The 17,582-nt window shown below is 47.7% G+C and overlaps 2 protein-coding genes across 2 annotated transcripts in view; one reads left to right on the forward strand and one right to left on the reverse strand.

The window, feature by feature from the left end:
- CDCA8 (cell division cycle associated 8) overlaps window positions 1-151 on the reverse strand; it is a 14,514-nt gene extending 14,363 nt beyond the window's left edge. The window contains exon 1 of the mRNA XM_034754208.1: window positions 77-151. Coding sequence (XP_034610099.1) covers window positions 77-114 — 38 coding nt within the window. The 5' untranslated portion in view covers window positions 115-151. The remainder of the gene's footprint in view (window positions 1-76) is intronic.
- Window positions 140-3,383, forward strand: C20H1orf109 (chromosome 20 C1orf109 homolog; the record flags this gene model as incomplete). Its single annotated transcript, XM_034754209.1, is given in 4 exon segments — window positions 140-433; window positions 1,293-1,472; window positions 2,013-2,131; window positions 2,920-3,383. Coding segments are annotated over 4 exon segments (609 nt in total). The 3' UTR covers window positions 2,958-3,383.
- Between the last annotated feature and the right edge of the window lie 14,199 nt (window positions 3,384-17,582).

The raw sequence follows: 17,582 nt of genomic DNA on the forward strand, positions 1-17,582 counted from the left end.
CTCCCTCCCCCCCAGGGGCCCCCCATGGAGACACTCCCCCCCAGGGGCGGGGACCTCAGCCCTAGGGTCTCTGTACCTGTGTGTGCTTATTGCAGGTTTCTGTGTGGTTCCCATCACCAGAGCCTCTCTCTTCCTGCAGCTCCAGGTCTGCCTATAAGAGGATGTCAGAGAGCTCAGCCATCCTGGTCCTTCATCAGTCCCTGCAAAAGTGCTTCCAGGCCATACAGCAGCAGCAAGAGGCTTGGCAGACGGCGCTGACCGACTGTAAGCCTCTCCTGAGCTCCCTCAGCAATCTGGCGGAGCAGATGCAGGCCTGCCAGAAGGTCACATTTGCACATACACCACTGCGAGACTTCCCGGATCTGGAAGAGCAGTTAAAGTACAAGCAGCGCTGTGCAGCAGAGACCCTGCTGGAGGAACTGGGGGGCAAAGTGTAAGAGGCTGTTGTGTCAAGACCCTGAAAGTTGTGAGCATTAGGAAAGCTTTGGCAAATGTGCTGAGAGAGGTGGGATTCCCCTTCTGGCCTGTTTGCAGAATTCACATCTGAAGGAGAGGTGATAATGTTAACCTAAACATCACATTTCTTTCTGGAAATGTTGTACCTCTTGTTCTAACAATAAGTAAAATCATAACAACTGAAAGTGATGAGCAAAAAAAATTTCCCCTGCCTTTCAGTTTGGTTACTTTGACTTTACATGGTGGGCCAGATTCTCAGCTGGCGTCAATCAGTGTAGCCCCATTGAGTTCTGTTGGACCTTTGTTGATTTACAATAGCTAAGAACCTGGCCGAGTATTGTTAAATATTCATTTTCACCCTTTGTCCTCGTTTTGTGTCAGTCTTTCTCACAGAATCTTGGAAGTTTGTGTGGGATGAGCATTTTAAAAAAGGAGAAATATGTAATTGTAAAACCACAAGAATTATCAGGGGTCTCAGCCATGTGTAATATTTAATAGTTTAGAGAAGTTAATAGTACTCATTAGATTTCAAGTTACAATGTCTCTTTAAATTATGTAATTTGTTCACGCTTTCAGAAGCATGCTCTATGTGATCAGTTACGTAGCCACATAGGTTTGCCTTTTCCTCGCATGAGTTCCCTAGTTCCAGTTCAGGTTACATGAACTGCATATTGTTCAACTTACCAAACTGTCACTGCAGAGTGAAGCACTTTTTTTTTTTTTTTTTTTTTAAAGCAAGTACTTAGACTTGTCCATGTAATTCATTTTGGGGTACAAAGTAAATGAGGCCACCCTTTGGAAAACACAGCCTTGAGTATTACTCTCTGTTTTCGCAGAGCTGACTTGCAGAAAGTGCGGGATGTAGTTAGTGGCTACGTGGGCACTGTTTTCCAACTCTATGAGCAGCATGCGGATGTGCTTGGTTTTGAGGTTTTGGTGCAGCGTACTGCTCTTATCCCCTCGCTGGCTGACATGTTGGAATGGCTGCATGATATTGAGAGATATTACCGACATGTGTATCCTTCACTAGAAGAGCTAAAAGTTTGTAGCTCAAACAGGGTCAAGGAGGTTGTTGTCTTGATTCATGTCAACAGAACTGGATTGACCTTTCTTTATTTGTGAGTTGTCATCAGCTGGTGACCAGTAAGGTCACAATAAAACCTCACCAAGGATCTGGATGGACAGCTCTGTCAAATTGCTCCTGCCCCCACCTTCAGGAGTCAGTCTCCTGGCCCTGCTGTTTGGCCAAGGGAAATGAGACTAATAGGGGAAATTTTTAATAAGTGAATTTCCCAAAGAATTTAGAAAATACAGTCCATAGAGGGCAAAGAAGCTTAGAGACTTGGGGTGACTATCGTTAGTGTGCTTTGACAAGGAACAACAATTCACGCTCTCTCAGCATGTCCTGGTGGGAGGGGGAGTTGGACTGCAGGGCTACAATGGGGCACTACTCTCTCTTTTGAGCTCATAATTTCCTAAGAAGTCAGCTTGCTTATGTTTCCTTCTCTCCCCGACCTCCCACTGGCCCCACGTTTCAATCCTTACCTTCCAGAAAGATACCTGGAGAGTAAACTCCTCCTCCTCCAAATCCGATATGAGAACTTGCCAGACATGCAAACCCTGCCGCAGTCCTGGGAGAGGATTTTGGAGCACAATAGCCGAAACACGGTTCAAGGTATTTTCATAACAACTCTTAAACATCTTAATGTGAGCTTAGTGCTATTGAAAGGGGCTGGTGTGGTGGCCCTGGAGACTGAAGGCCACTGTTTATCACCTGAACCTATACTGTACTGAGTTTGTTTAGTCTGGAAAAGAGAAGACAGTTTTCAAGTACGTAAAAGATTTTTACAAGGAGGAGGGAAAAAAATTGTTTTTCTTCACCTCTGAGGACAGGACAAGAAGCAATGGGCTTAAACTGCAGCAAGGGAGGTTTAGTTTGGACATTAGGAAAAACTTCCCAACTGTCAGGGTGGCTAAGCGCTGGAATAAATTGCCTAGGGAAGTTGTGGAATCTCCATCGGGGATTTTTAAGAGCAGGTTGGACAAACACCTGTCAGGGATGGTCTAGATAATACTTAGTCCTGCCATGAGTGCAGGGGCCTGGACTAGAGACCGCTCGAGGTCCCTCCCAGCCCTGTGAGTCCATGCAGCCACAACAATGTCTATCACCTAGTACTGGTATTTCAGGATACCATTTGTTCTATGGACATCTATCCTCTGGGAGCTGGACTGAGACCCACCGAACAATCACTGTGTGGTAACAACTTGGTCACTGCAAACCTGGGGCCTTTGAATAGAGGCAAAAGGTTCAGTATCCCATTGACCAGTTCTCCTAAGATATTGTGTTGGTGGTGGGTTACTCACCGTTGGTCCTTGGTAATAAGCGAGGAAGTTCTGTGTGTGTGATGACAAAATAACACTTAGCGCAACATTAATGGCTTCTTTTCTTTCCTCCCAACTTAGACACTCTTCTGAAGGTCTCCTTTCTGGACACTCTGTGAGGGGCTCTATTGCTAACCAGCTTGCAGAGAGAAAACATCAGAGGATTTGTATGGAATGATTAGTTTTGGGTGCCCAGGATAATACCTGTTCAGGATACCCATGAAGAAGCTGGATTTGCTGAATGAGCTAGCCCAGTGCAGGGGTTTCCCTGGCTCTCTGCTATGAGCTAAGTGGTCTGTTAAAAGTCAAACAAGCCTGGCACCCAGTGTGAGTGGCCCTGCTGCTTCCTTGGCTTATGAAAGTGGACTTGATGGAGCAGCTGAAACAGTGGCTGGGCTTAACTGAAGTTAAGTGGAAAATGACAGATGTGGACTTTCTTCTTTAGCTCGGGGAGAGCTGCCAGCAGCAGCACTTGTGGACTTTTTGTATGCTAAAGGAAATATATTTTTTTAATAAAAAATGTGTCTGAGTATTTGTGGTTAATTGCACACTGCAGTTATTCCCCAGGTAGCTAAATAAATGTTGGAGCAAAAACCTCCACTTAAAAATATTCCTTGTGTGATACTTACCTACTGTCATTACATGTAACACTAAAGATTGCTACAGCATGAAGTCTAAAGAGAAACTTCTGATTGCTGACAAATGCAAAAAAAGAAGCAATCCATCTGTTCAGTTTCATTGTTTCCTTTTCTACTTGGGTGGGGCCTTCACCCAGCAAGGCCAAAGAAAAACCTGTTTTCAAAAGGTGATTATGAAGCTGAAATACTGGCGGGTGCCGCTGTAGTTGCGGAAACTACAATTAATAATTTCTGAATTTACTAGATTTCAAACTGCTGGCTGCAAGTAGAACAGATAATAGATACAAGTCCTTAAGTAAAGAATTCTAGCTCACTTCTCTAGCAAGGGCTGGCATTTTACTGCTGCTCTCTGTCCCATGAGGTAAAGTGATTAATATTTAAAAGTAAGATACTTCTCTATTACAGGGCAGACAGTGATAAGCAATTCAAATTGGTTTTATACCCCAGCCAGGCAGCTGTAAGACAAGCTTCCTGTCAGTGCTGCTCTGAGCGAGCTCCCCCTGATTTTAACATTTGCCTTTGGTGGGGTGCAGGCACCTTACGTGTAGAACCTTGGGCTTCTGCAGGGTAGAGATTATCCAGTTTGCTGTGCTTCTGGGTCTGCCACCAATGTTAGCAGGAGCTGTGGGCAGTGTAAATCCATTTAGCTGTAGTCTGATGGTTTTGGAATGTAGTCTTTACTGAGAACACCAAAGTCATTTCACTTAAGATGGATTTGACCTCTGTCCTAGAGGTGGCAGGTGAGGGCTTGTCCATGCTACGTGCACCAGTGGCGAAAATAAAATGGCCAAGCATCCTATTGTAAAAGTTTAACATTTTCATCTTCCTCCACAAGGGGGTGGTATTGCCATTCTTTTGCTAATTAAGTAGTTTTGCAGGGGGTGGTGCCAGTGCAAAGCCATTCCTTCCTTTTCCTATGTAAAAGGGAGAAAGTTAACTATTGTGGCATCGCTTACAACCTCTCCAGTCCCCACCAGGAAGGTGCTGGTAACAAAGTGCTGCCCTTTGCTATATAGCTCTCCCTTTTCCTTCTGGGGGGGTTGATTTGATGGAGATTTTGAAAGCAGTATGTAGACCGATGTCCTCCAGGCTAAAAGTACCCACCCTGTTGCTTGGGGCAGGCATGTGCTGAATAGGGAATGGAAGACTTAATTCTACACCTTTCTAAAAGCACATGGCACAGGATACTGAGAGACTTGTTCCCTATGTTTCTCTGCAGCCTAGAGAACAAGGGTGGGTGCCTTAAGCACCACTGAAAGCATTGCTGAGAGATGTATGAAGAAGGCGGTGTTCTCCCCAAAATGTGAATGCTTGGTCCTCATCACTTACTGGTGGGAAGACACTCAGATGCCAGAATAGACTCCGAACTCTTAAGCCTTAATCTGTAGCTCATCCCAACCCACCTCCACTTGCTGCCTGACAAACCACCTCCCCTCCCATGAGCCTGTCAGTCACTAACCAAACATCATGCTCAATGGTATCGAAGGCTGCTGACAGCTGTAAACGTACCACGTCGGATATGCACCTGTCCTCTGGCCACGTTGCCTGGGGCGATCAGCAATGACCCAAACTAGCACAGTCACTGACACCAGATGGATTTCGCTTATAAAGACTTATTCAGTGAGAGATGTAGCTCCTTGTTTCCTGGGCCCAGACACTGTGAAGTTAACAGGAATTATACCTGCTAAAGGGAGAGAAACGCCTCTTTGTGCTTTGCTTTTAGAACAAAATGACTCAAGCCCAAGGAGCCATTTGGCCACGTGAGGGCACTGCTAGACCTACCTACGGAGGGGAGCATATTATCAGCTGTGTGCTTCTGGGAGCACAAATGCCTCCCATCTGCTGACAGCGTTGGCCTTATGAATTTTTATTTTATCTGCACTTTTAATTGGAATGGAAGATAAAAAGAGCGGCCTCCCTGCCTTTGCTGTGTCTCAGGTCTGCCCAGCCTGGTCCCTCCTCTGCTAATATAGAGCCCACGTTAGATGCAAGGGGCCCCCTTGGGTACAGATGCAGTGTACATGTTCTCTCAGCAGTCAAAGGGGGTGTCTAGCTAGGGGGCAGTGCTCCCATACTGGCTCCATCGAACTGGTCCCCATCCCTGCAGCATGTGTGATTAAGAGTTAAGGCAAAGGTGGTCAATGCATCTCTCACATAACAAGAAGGCATTTGTGCCCAGCAAGAGCAGGGGTTTCGATTGGGCATGCAGCACCCTGCATCCCCTGAGCTGGACTAAGGGAGGTCCCACGGCAACTTCTGCACTGGCACAGGAGAGGCCAGCAGTCCTGCTTGTGCAGTAGCAGCCTTGTGAGTTACAATGCTTGTTGTTTTTGGCCTATTGCAATTGGTGAGAGATGCCTGGCTGGCTTTCTGGTGAAGACCATGACGCTTTCCCCCTCTGTGCCAGGGGAAGCAGCTTGGAGGGAGATAAGACTCCTGATTCTACCTTCTCACATGCTTGGTTTAGAGATTTCACCCAAGAGGCCCTGTCTTCCTTCAAGAGATGGACTCTGACTTCCAGGGTTGGTGGCCTCTGTCCCTGTCAAGGGGCATTTATTACAGTAATGCTCCCCTCCGTGTGCATTAATGGCAGATTGGCTAAAGGGTGGGCTCACCCCTGCTTGAATTCCATGTGCATGTGGATTCTGTGGATTCCCTGCAAAAACTTCACACAGGAATGTGACCGTGCAATGAGTCAAGGTGCAAATATCCCAGAGCTTTGCAGTGGGTCATCTCCCTCTAAGGGAAGTGCAATAAGACCTCTTCCTCCTCCGGCAGGGTTTTAAGATAAAGCAGATGATGTGGTGAAGATGTTAGTTTGGGAGCTTAGCCTTGGAGAGCATGGCTTCGGGAGGGTCACAGAACTGTCTGTTGGAGGAATGCTCCACCCTGCAGGTGAAGCACTCTTTTCCCTAGAGCCAGGCTCTTTTCTGACAGCATGCCCACCACTAACCAAAACCCACCACTCACTCACTTCCGTGGCCTGTATCAATGGCTCCTCGCTATTTAGTGCTTCTCTACAGACAGGGCTGCAGCCCAGTGGCAGCCCATTAATGAGGCTGATGAATGTTTCCCTGAGTACCTCACTGCGGGACAACATCTTGAGTTTCTTTTCATCTCACCTTCTCTCCCCCCCTCCATTCCACTCCCAGCACCTGGCTTTATCTCTGGTTGGTTTGCGACCATTTGTGTCCCACCCAATGACGGAGTCACTGGTTAAGAATTATGAGCCATTGGCTGCTACCTGGGATTCACCTCATCCAGGTTCCCCTGAAATCATGCCAGCTTCTCCTGGGCTTGAGGGGGGAGCTGTGGAAGGTGAAAGGGGAGGACTGCGGCTGTTCTGTGGGCTTGTGGGGTTCTGGTGTCCGAGTGTTACAGCTGCACCTGTGGCTCTCTCTAGCGTTAGAGCTTCAGTAGCAAGTGCTGGTGGTGTTCCCTGTGATGGGTCGATGCATCCTCCGAAGTGCTGGCCTTTGGAGGGGATCTCAAACTGAAGTCCCCTTGCCCACGTAGAAATTAAAGATTCCAAGAGATAATCCAGGTGTCTGTGGTCATATCACCGTACACCTGCACAGGCCTTGTGCTGCCAGGACATAGCGCGTTGTTCTGTAAAATGCGTTTGGGAAGTGGTGGGGAAACCCAAGTCAGTTCTCAGAGGTGTCAGGATGATCACACCTTGCTTCAGAGTATATGCGGCAACTTAGTCCCTCGTCCCTCCATTTTGTACACCTGACCGAACCAGCCAGGAGAAGAGATGCAGCTTCTAAGCTCCATCTTCATACACAGCTGGCGTGTGTGCAGAAGGACGCGAACGGCTGGTAATACAAGCAGCTGATGCTGACACATCCCATCAGCATATTGGCATCAAGCTTACATGTATAATGGGCTTTCTTCGGCCTGCTGTGTGATGGCTTTCACATCCCATGACTGCCACCCATAAACACCTTCTTAGTTTTAATAACATGCACCCAGCCAGCGTTAATAAAACTTTCTTGGCCAAAGAGTTGCTATATGCAGATAATGTGCAGCGTGATATCTACAGCCAGGGAGCCTCATCTTTCCCCAGCCCCCAGCCCTGCACCAGTCATGCCACAACACTGGAGCAAAACAAATGCCAGTCAGAGGTGAGGTACTTGAGTTTGTCGATGGTTTTTCTAAGGGGCAGGACAATTTGATTGCTAAAGCAAAGGCTGTAGGCCAAATGCTGCTGTCCTTACACGATGCAGTGGGGCAGCCTCAGATCAATAGGAATATTTGCAGAGTAACGTACTATCCCACCTGAGGAAGGATAGCAGCTAGGAAGTCAGGCTATTCTGGGTAACTGTCCACAAATAAAGACCAGGGTTTCTAAGGTTTAGAAGCCACTCTCCTCTGAGCTGCTTGTCCAGGAAATGCACCCCCCTCCCCCCATGTGTCATATGTGGGTAGGACAGGCTCATCTAGACCCATTCCATCAGTGCTGCATCCGTCAGTGACCTTCATTCCCCAGTTCTGAAGCAGCATCAGTGAAGACAAAGCAAAACATGAAATCCCGGGAGTTTAGGAGCCAGATCTTACAGGAAGAGGGAAGAGGCTAATGGAAAACATGCCAGTCCCACTGCAAATGCTGATGATCAGTTCTTGAAATGTCATTTAGCAACATGGTTTTTGAGGGATGGAATCTGAGAGAGCTGGCAGCCCCACCTAATGAAGAACAGCTTTGTGGGCTCATTCTCAGCACACATGCCATGCCGCTGGCAAAGACAATGCTCAGAAATTGACTTCCGTTGAGATGGAGGTTGAGGTATCTGCCTTGGTCACCAGAAATCTCAGGCGACAATAGATCAGGATGTTCCCAGAGCCAGACAGCCTGTGTACTGCATGCATCACTACATGTAGCTCTGAGTCCGGAAACCTCCACTTGGACCACGAGTTTCTGAAGCGCAGCTTCGTAAAGGAGGAATGGAGCTGGAGACCTGGCACAAGCCAGTGTGAACTTGCCATGTGCTCTCAGCCAGTCACGAGCAGGGGTTTGTGGTGTGTGTGGTGCAGGCTGTTATCATCCTTTGTCCTTTTCAGCTGAGACTGCTGAATTGCTGTGGATGGACAGTTAGGCTGAGATTTTTAAAGCTGGGTGCCACATTTCCATTCCAATGAGTGGGATTGGGTGTCCGCTTCCTGTAAGGAGTTTTGTGAATCAGCTCCCCCTGACTCTGGAATGTGACCCTGCTATTAGTGATATTTGCCTCTGTCCAATGTGGTGTCACACCTTGAGATCCCAGAGACTGCCTAGAGCCTGGCTATACCTGCGTATCGTGGGGATGAGCTGAATCTGCACTGACGTGGGATCTTCAGAAGTGCTTGGCCTTGGCCTCACACTTCTCCCACTGCAGCCCATGGGAGTTTCACCAGACACCCCAGCGGGAGCAGAATTAGGCCAATGCAAACTTTTGAAAATTCTACTCAAATTAAATTAACTGAGCCTCACAGCAGCTCTGGGAGATAGTTACGGGGTATAGAGGGTTTACTTCTCTCACCCCTGGAATGTAACCTGCACATCATAGTTTAGGACAGGAAGTGAAGGCTGTCTTGTCTAATTGAAACTGTAGGGAGACAGAATATAATGGAGTTGGAATTTGACCAGGATTGTTGAGAGCTCATTAATCAGGGAGCCGTTTTCAATGCATAACAGCAACTTTGACACTCTGAAGTTATGGACAATGTTCCATAGTCATCAGACGGTGTTCTGAACTATCCACACACAGAGATGTGTCTGTCTGTTATGCAGACTTTCCACAGAGAGCCTTCGTTTCAAACACGTATTTCTAGCTCTCATGGTTATGGAGAAATGCCTGAAAACATGACCCAAATGTAATCTAGTGGCTCCGAAGCCAAACAAATAAAAAACAACCAATTTTATTTTTAGTCGAATGATTTTTTAGTTATCGTCAGGATTTTTGGGGAGCCGTTCTTCTGGATTGAGTTAACTAATAACCAGTGGACCAGGGCTAGCCACGCTGCTCTACTTGATGGGTCACAAGTGGCTGTGACCCCGCTCTGACTCCAAATGAGGTGATGCTGGGTGCCCCTGCATTTTGGAGGTGATTATTTCATTGTGCTGTAACACTCACAGCTGACAGGACATTCCTTTGAGAGCATTTGTTTGCAGTTCTCTGGGAAGGCCAAGGCCCAGACACATCTTCACATCAGAGTACTCTAATTGAACACAACTGTGGGTTGAGATGGATTTCGGGAACTGTACCTTACAGCTCAGACAGCCTGCCAAGATCCCCAGCTGTTAACAAGAATGTCTTTTCTCACATGTGTTAATTCCTTTTAAGCCAGAATCCATCAGAGGATCTCTGCAGGGCAGGAGGCTTCCCACACTGAAGCTGTGAATTCAGGACATCACTAGTTTGCATTGTGGAGGAGGAGGTGGTTTCTACACAAATGATACAGATTTCTCAACACTCAGTTTTGCTTTGGAAAAGTGTGGGAGGAGAATTGGGAATGGTCCTTCGGACAGAGTCTTAGCAGCATATAGTTATATGAAAATAGTTAATCAGTCAGCGTCCCTTGTAGCGCCAGCCAGGCAGGTCCCATGACCTGGAGCGTGCTATGGGACAATGAGCATCCCATTGCAGTGGGTATGTCTATGCTACAAGCACTGCTGCAGCGAGGCCGATGTCGTGTCGACACTTGCTGCTGTGATGGAAGGGGTTCCTCTGTCGTTGTAGTAAATCCACACTCTGGAGAGGCGGTAGCGAGGGCGGCAGAAGAACTCCTTTGACCTAGCAGTGTCTGCAGTGTGGGTTAGGTCAACCTAACTATATCGCAAAATTGTTCACAGCCCTGAGCTAGGTTGATCTAACTGTTAAGTGTAGACCAGGCCAAAGTTTTGTTTTTTTACAACTCTTCCTCTTGAATGTCCCATTACATGCTGTTACACGCCCTGTCGCCAGGCTGTGCCTCAGTTTCCCCTCTGGCTATATAAATCAGTCCTGAGGCAAACTTTAATTCAATAACTTTTTGTTAGGAGGGAGAGGGAGGAACTTTCTTCATTAATAACCAATAAACTAACATAAAGAAATGGCCCCAGGCTTCAGCTTCTCCTCTCCAGAGTCTTATTCTTCTCTTCATCTCAGAAAATCACCCGCAACACCTCTTGCCCACCCAGGCTCAGCTGCTGTGGCCTGTCCATGCTGGGGTTCACAGGCTCACACTGCAGGCCTCTCTGGTGCCTGCGCTCTTCCGAGAGCTTATTGACAGGAGCGCCCTACTTGCTCCCATCTCCAGACAGTTCTCTTGAGGCTCTTCCTGCCAGCACTTAGCCCTCATTCAGGGCTTGTCCCCCACTTATTCCACCTTCTACAGGTTCCGCCAGCCTGCAAGAGCTGCAGGACTTCTCCACAGAGAGCCTTCCCCTCCCCTGGACCATGACCTCTTTGTACTGCTCTAGCAGTCTCTCCTGAACTCAGCGGCTATATTTCTAATTAGCTAACAGGCGCCGCCTGGAGCACCCGATTGCTTCCAGGGGTAGCCCACAGGTCGTCATGGGCCAGTTAGGCCCTGACACTTCCTGAGGAATGACACTGCACTGAAGATGCCATTTTGAAGAGCATGCCACTGGGACAGCACAGTCTTCAAAATGGCATCCCCCATGCAATAGCAGACAAAGCCATATTTGGTTTTGTCTCAGTACGGGATGGGGACAAACCACCCCAGTTTAAACCAGACGAAGGGCTGGCTGGCCCATTTCTCTCTCATCTCATCACTGCAGTATCTGAGGACCTATCTTGGGCCCCAAGAACAGAAGTTCTGTTCCTCCTGCCAGGCAACAAGGAAGTGCCCAAGGTGCTTGCAAGAGTTCTGCTTTGTTCGGTACCCGGGTCCAGCTGGCTGGGCAGAACAATCATAAAACTTCCCAGAGCCCCACCCAGCCTCTCTGTCTGGGGAGCTCAGCCCTTAAAGGTGCAGCTCCTAATACCACATTCTGTAGCTCTCTGCGGACACTTATACTGGGGGCTGAAGGTTCAGCGTTCTAATCTCCATAGGAGCATCACAGTCCATGTGACTAATTCCCCCTGAGTAAATACATCTAGACATAAATGAAAGTGAATCTGAGCTCTTTTACTCATGGAGAAAGTTCCTTTACAAATTATGCTGGGCAGAGCTCTGTCTTTCAGGAATGCAATAAAGCAAGATTAGCAGCTGAAGCTACCCCTTTAAAATAGAGTACAAAGTCCAGGCTTTGATTTTCAGCTCTGCCCCCCTCTGATTTAATGTGAAAATAGTTACTTTTCATTTGCAGGAAAAGCACAAAGTAATAAATCAGTTACTAAAATTAAATAGCCACAAAGCATTTATAGAAGCAGCTGATTTTTATCAGCTAGTTTGTATTTCATATAAGTAACATTTTAGTACCGACTTTGCAGTGAGCTTAAAATGTGATGCAATCTCTGCACATGGGGGCTTTGCTAAGGGTAATTTGCCTTTCAGTGCGTTTTCCTCTTCTCTGCCTCTTGCTTTCCCCATTGCTGCTTCACTGAGCACTAATCATGGCTCTTTCTTTTAGTCTTAGAGTGGTCGCCGTGTTAGTCTGTATCAGCAAAAACAACGAGGAGTCCTTGTGGCACCTCAGAGACTAATACATTTAGTTGGACATAAGCTTTCGTGGGCTAGAACCAGGAGCGCCACCAGCTTTTCTGCCGCCCTAGGCAGAAGGTCCTGCCCCGAAATGCCGCACCCCACAGAGGCATCAGAAGGTCCCGCCGCCAAAATACCACCACGGTCACCACCCCCCAAATTGTAGCGCCCTAGGCGACCACCTAGGTCGCCTAATGGGTTGCGCCGGCCCTGGCTAGAACCCACTTTAAATTTGTTAGTCTCTAAGGTGCCACAAGGACTCCTTGTTATTTTTTCTTTTGGTCTTGCCACCATCAGAGCAAATTTAGGGACTACTGAGCAGTATGCCTCGGAAACCTGCCAGATGGTAATAACATTGTGTCTGAGAAGTGCCCTTGAGCGTACGTATGTCTAAAAGCTGCACTGAACTCCAACTGATGTGACAGTGACCCCAGGCCTGGCAGCTAAATGAATGTGCTGGATGAACCAGTTTGAAAGAAATAGGAACCACATGAGAACCTTTGCACCAAATTTATGCCTGTCTGTCTGCCTGTCTGTCTATCTTAGGTATAAATCACTGCAGTTTGCAAGTATTAAATGCAATTTTAAGCTAAGCACTACAAAAGCCCATTGAAATAGATGCTTCTCTTGCCTAAGGTTCAGAAAGTTACATTTGCTTAGATTTTTTTTCTCTTTCTAAATCCTTCTCCTTGTGGGTAGAGGCGTCTGCAAAGGGGAATTTTGCACTGAGCTCTGAAAATGGACAAAGTAGGGCTCGTTCTGACCTCCTCCTCTGGGAAGCTGCCCCATAGTCTAGCATCTAGAACTGAGAATGCCCCAAAATGTCCCTTAGCATTTTTAGTTTCTGCTTCCTTGGTGAGTGAACCTGTCTGGGTGGATCCCCGATGGAGACGTGCTGTCTGAAATAGCCCAGACTCATCCACCATGGAGATGGGCACAGTATAAGATCTTTAATAGATAGATAGACCACAGAGGGCTTTGACATTTAGGACCAGAATCTTAGATCCAGAAGCAAACTGGGAGACAGAGGAGGGCCCAGGACACTGGTGGCTGGTCCACCTCCAGGGTTGTGTAGCAGGGCTGCTAGGTCCTCATCTGAGAGGAACAGGCCCAGACTCCCAGCCCGTAGATGAGGTGGATAAAGGTGCTTGTCATTTGTTTAGAGAAGGCTTTCATTGGTGAACTGTCGGTATTGAACAGCCTCTCCCAGTGCCTTGCCTTGCCCTGGCCTGCAGGATTCCACTTCATTCTGGCCCATGCCCACACCTACATTTGAAATACCAGGCCCCTGACCTTGTAACTCTGATGACTGTCTTGTCTCCTTGCCAAACCATTTTGTGGATGAAATCATCACATCCCTTTGGTATCAGGCCTGGGGCTTTGCTGGCCTCTGCAGGAGCAGGACTTCAGCCCTGGGATTGCGTCTCACTAATATCCCTCGACAAAGCGCAGGCACTCAGGCTCAGTCCAATGCAGATTTCTGTTCCCTTGAGCCTTGTCTTTGCATATATCGCTGTGCCTTATTGACCCACCAACACCTTGGCAAGTTGGCATGAAGCCGGCAGCCGGAGAAGCAGGGAGGATGCACGTGAGAACAATTTGACGTTTAGTGTTTGACTTTTTAAAAGATGAACGTTTTCTGACAAGGGGGATACACGAGTTTGCTCTGCTCTGCGGACTAATTCATATAACCAAGTTCCCAAGAACTTTGCCCCCATGGCATGCTTGGACCAGTGGTCTGAAAAAAGTGTGTGTGGGGGTCTATCATAATCTGGGAGCAGCAGTTTTGGTAAACCAAGTCCTTATGGTGCGCCCATCAGTGACCTGCTCAATTTTTATTTTTTTCCCTCGGTCTGCGACCCCTTGTGACTCCCTCTACCTTTAAGCATTGGCCCCAGCAATGGCCCATGTTGGAAGACAGGATACTGGGCTAGATGGACCTTTGGTCTGATCAGTATGGCCGTTCTTATGTTCTTATAATGGGACTAAAACACACAGGTGTCTAGCCCCAGACTCAGAACTTCAGACTTTACCGATTTGATGGAAAGCAGTACTTTCTGGGCTCCTTACCAGTGATGAGCAGAATGCCCTGAGTTTCAAGTAGATTTGAAATCTGAATTTACCACAATGGCATTTAGCCATATAGGAAATGGCAAAGGGATTTGGAATTTGAATTTCAGTTTAAGGTTTAATTAGGGACAAAAATGTGTGATAAAAAGCTCCAGGAGCCATTTAGTTCCATAAGCCCCCGTGGCTTTCACACTTCCTCTCTCAGACTTTCATCTTGGCCTCAAACAGAATTCCTTTGTGATTGCAGGCAGCTTCAGGGGCTTCTTAAGTTTTATCCACTCAGAAATAAAACAGCCCCCCCCCCGCCCCTTGTACATGAACAAGTTCAGTCTCTCTCATTCCTACCCTTTGCCTGGCTTCACTCTAATGTTTCTTTAGTGTTTTTGACTTTATTACAGCATTTGTCCTGTTGATTCATTGCTGAGTCCCAAGGAGAAGGAAGGCTCTTAATCCTATAGATGAGGGTTGAATGGGAACACATGTAAATGGGAAGCAAGTTTTTGTTCTTCTGAGCTGACGGGAGGCTCCAGCGGAGTAGAGAATTAGGTCATGCCAACAGGGCAATCCATGGAACAAAAGGTTTTCTGGGCTGGTACGCTCCATCCAGCCCAATCTGGCTCAACCCAGCCAACCACATCCAGTCCATCCTGTCCCTGCTACGGTACCAGCACACTAGGACAGACTGTTCTGCAGCGTCGCACAGCCAGTCCAGCCAGACTCGGCATATGTACTCCAGCCTAACTCACCTCCTCTGCCAGCTGTTTTTTTTTTTTTAATCATAATCCACCTTCCCGCTTTTCCCCTATGCCCTTCCACTCCCCTCTCTCTTTCTGTAGAAACAAGTCTACAGTAGGTGTCTCTTGAACTCATTAGAACTCCTTGTCCCGGTTGCCTTCCCTCTAATCCATTCCAGATGTCTAGGACCCTTTATGTTTAGCAGTTCTGCCTTCGTTCCCGATTTATTCTTGGTTTCCTAACTCTTAAATTTAGCTCCCTTTGTTTTCAAGCCTTCTCACCAGTTTGAGCAAAACCAATTATATTTCCAAACCGAATTCAGATGAGAAGTCTGACATCTGCCTTGTATAAGGCTTTGAAAACTACCAAACAATCAACATTTTAGAAAGAGCATAGTCTTCCACTGCACCCAAATTGGAGATGGCATTTACAATAATCATCATTCATAAATAGCATAATAGTTTGCCTGTTCTAGGCCATTACATTCAAGACTCTGACAGCACTTTAGTGGAGAGCTCTGCTTATATTCTCCTCAGCTCCCCAGAGCATGTCTTCACGCCACCCTCCTCTGGCACCATGACAAACCTGCAGAGCACCAAAGGAGGCTGGCTGAGGGAATTCATCAGGTCTCCCTGACCCCTCTGATCAGAGCAATGACCTCCCACCTCTGACAGTAACAGCCATGAGATGAGGCAGCTGCCTCTCTCTGCACTGCCGTTTCTTACCTCTGACTCCATGACTCATTCATGTCTGCCTGTTCCCAGCTGAGGTTTAGGTGACCAATGCACTCCGTTGGTGCTTGCACCTTTCCCAGTTTTGCTTAGTGCCCTTCCGGTTTTAACCCTTCCTCAGATAATTTTATTGCATCCACCACTTTCATATTCCCTGCAATTTTACAATCTTCGCTCATGTCCCCTTCCTTGTGCCTAACAAATGCAAAGTGTGGTGGTGGAGGGGAGATGGGGAGGGTTGAAGAGACTGAGATCAGAGCCAAGCCTAGAAATATGTGACCGGTGTCAAGCATTAGGGATGGGAAGAAATGCTCAGGAAGGAATAACTGGCAGTGACAGGATCAAAATGAGCAGAGGCCAAATTAGGCTATTGGGGGGGGGAAAATTCCTAGCAATTATGTTGCTTAGATTTTGGAAGAGGCTCTCAAAAGAAGCGGAAAGAGCTGTACTGTGGTGTTATTGGAGCGTGGGTCACACAGGCTCTCAGAAATTGTCAGTAGGAACTGGCCTGGCTTGGCTGGGAACAGGATGGATATTCTACTGGGCGTTTTCTATTTGAGTGTCTGCAACAATGACCCCATAGCTCCGAGTTATGCCACAAGAATAAACATTGTTTATTGGCTCAGAACAAAGTGACCTCACCATCCAAGCCTTGTTAAACAGGGAAAGGTTCCCATTCGTTTATCTAAGCTGCTTAAAGAGACCCCATGACGGCAGCATTTGAGCACTTCACAATGTTTAATGTATTATTCTGGCAGCATCCCTGTGCGGCGGGGCAATGCAATCATTCCCCTTGTCCAGATGGGGAAGTGCAGCACAGAGAGGCAAAGTGATTTGGGCAGGGTCGTCCAGGGAGTCTGTGGCAGAGTCAGAAATTGAACCTGGTCCCCAGCTGGTGTTCCTAACCCCTGAACAATCCTTCGTCTTCAGCTGGCTAGGAAATGTCCAGCATGAGAAAGTTCACCCTGGATGCTGCTCATGTGATGCCATGGACTAGGGACCCCAAAGTGGGTCACAACCCCATTTAAATGGGGTCGCCAGAGCTGGCTTAGACGTGCTGGGGCTCTGAGCAGAAGCCTGAGTCCCACCGCTCAGGGCCAAAGCCGAAGTCTGAGGACTTCAGCCCTGGGCAGCGGGGCTCAAGTTACAGGCCCCCTGGTTGGGGCTGAAACCCTTGGGTTTCGGCTTGGACCCCTTCCCCACCCAGGGCAGTGGGGCCTGGGCTTTGGCTTCCCCACCCAGGGCAGTGGGAATCAGGCGGACTCAGGCTTTGGTCTCCCCTCCTGGGGTCGTGTAGTAAGTTTTGTTGTCAGAAGGGGGTCGCGGTGCAATGAAGTTTGAGACCCCTGGCCTAGGGTAACTCACAGTGGTTTACCTTTAAATGCTTCTTTATGGAGCCCTCCGAGACAGGCTGGGCTGGAGTATTTGTCCTGAGTTACCTGTGCAAGGGGGAAAGAAGCAGTTCAGCTCCTGAGAGGTGAACATCTTGTGGCTGTTTGCCCCAAAGAGGAGTTTGTGCTTTATGAATTTGTCCATGAGTCGGACGTCAAAAATGGGTCTGGGTGCGAGAAGAGGCGAGAGAGAGAGTCTGGAAAAGAAAAATGGATTTGAAGTGATTCTGAATCCCTGGCAGGAGCTCAGAGCCCAACTGTCTGTGGCAGCCAGAGCTGGCATGATATCCCAGACACAGACAAAATGTCCTGCTAACAAGGGATTAGTGAATAATCCAACGTTCCCATTTGCATTAGTCACATCTCTGCTGCAGTCATGTCAGGAAAAGGCAAATCTTCGGGCATGTGGAGTCCTCGGTTAAGGCAAAGAGGGACCAGAGAGCCTGAGTTTGTCAGGTATCAGAGGGGTAGCCGTGTTAGTCTGAATCTGTAAAAAGCAACAGAGGGTCCTGTGGCACCTTTAAGACTAACAGAAGTATTGGGAGCATAAG

Source organism: Trachemys scripta, chromosome 20 (assembly GCF_013100865.1).
Source record: "Trachemys scripta elegans isolate TJP31775 chromosome 20, CAS_Tse_1.0, whole genome shotgun sequence".
NCBI lineage: Eukaryota > Metazoa > Chordata > Testudines > Emydidae > Trachemys > Trachemys scripta.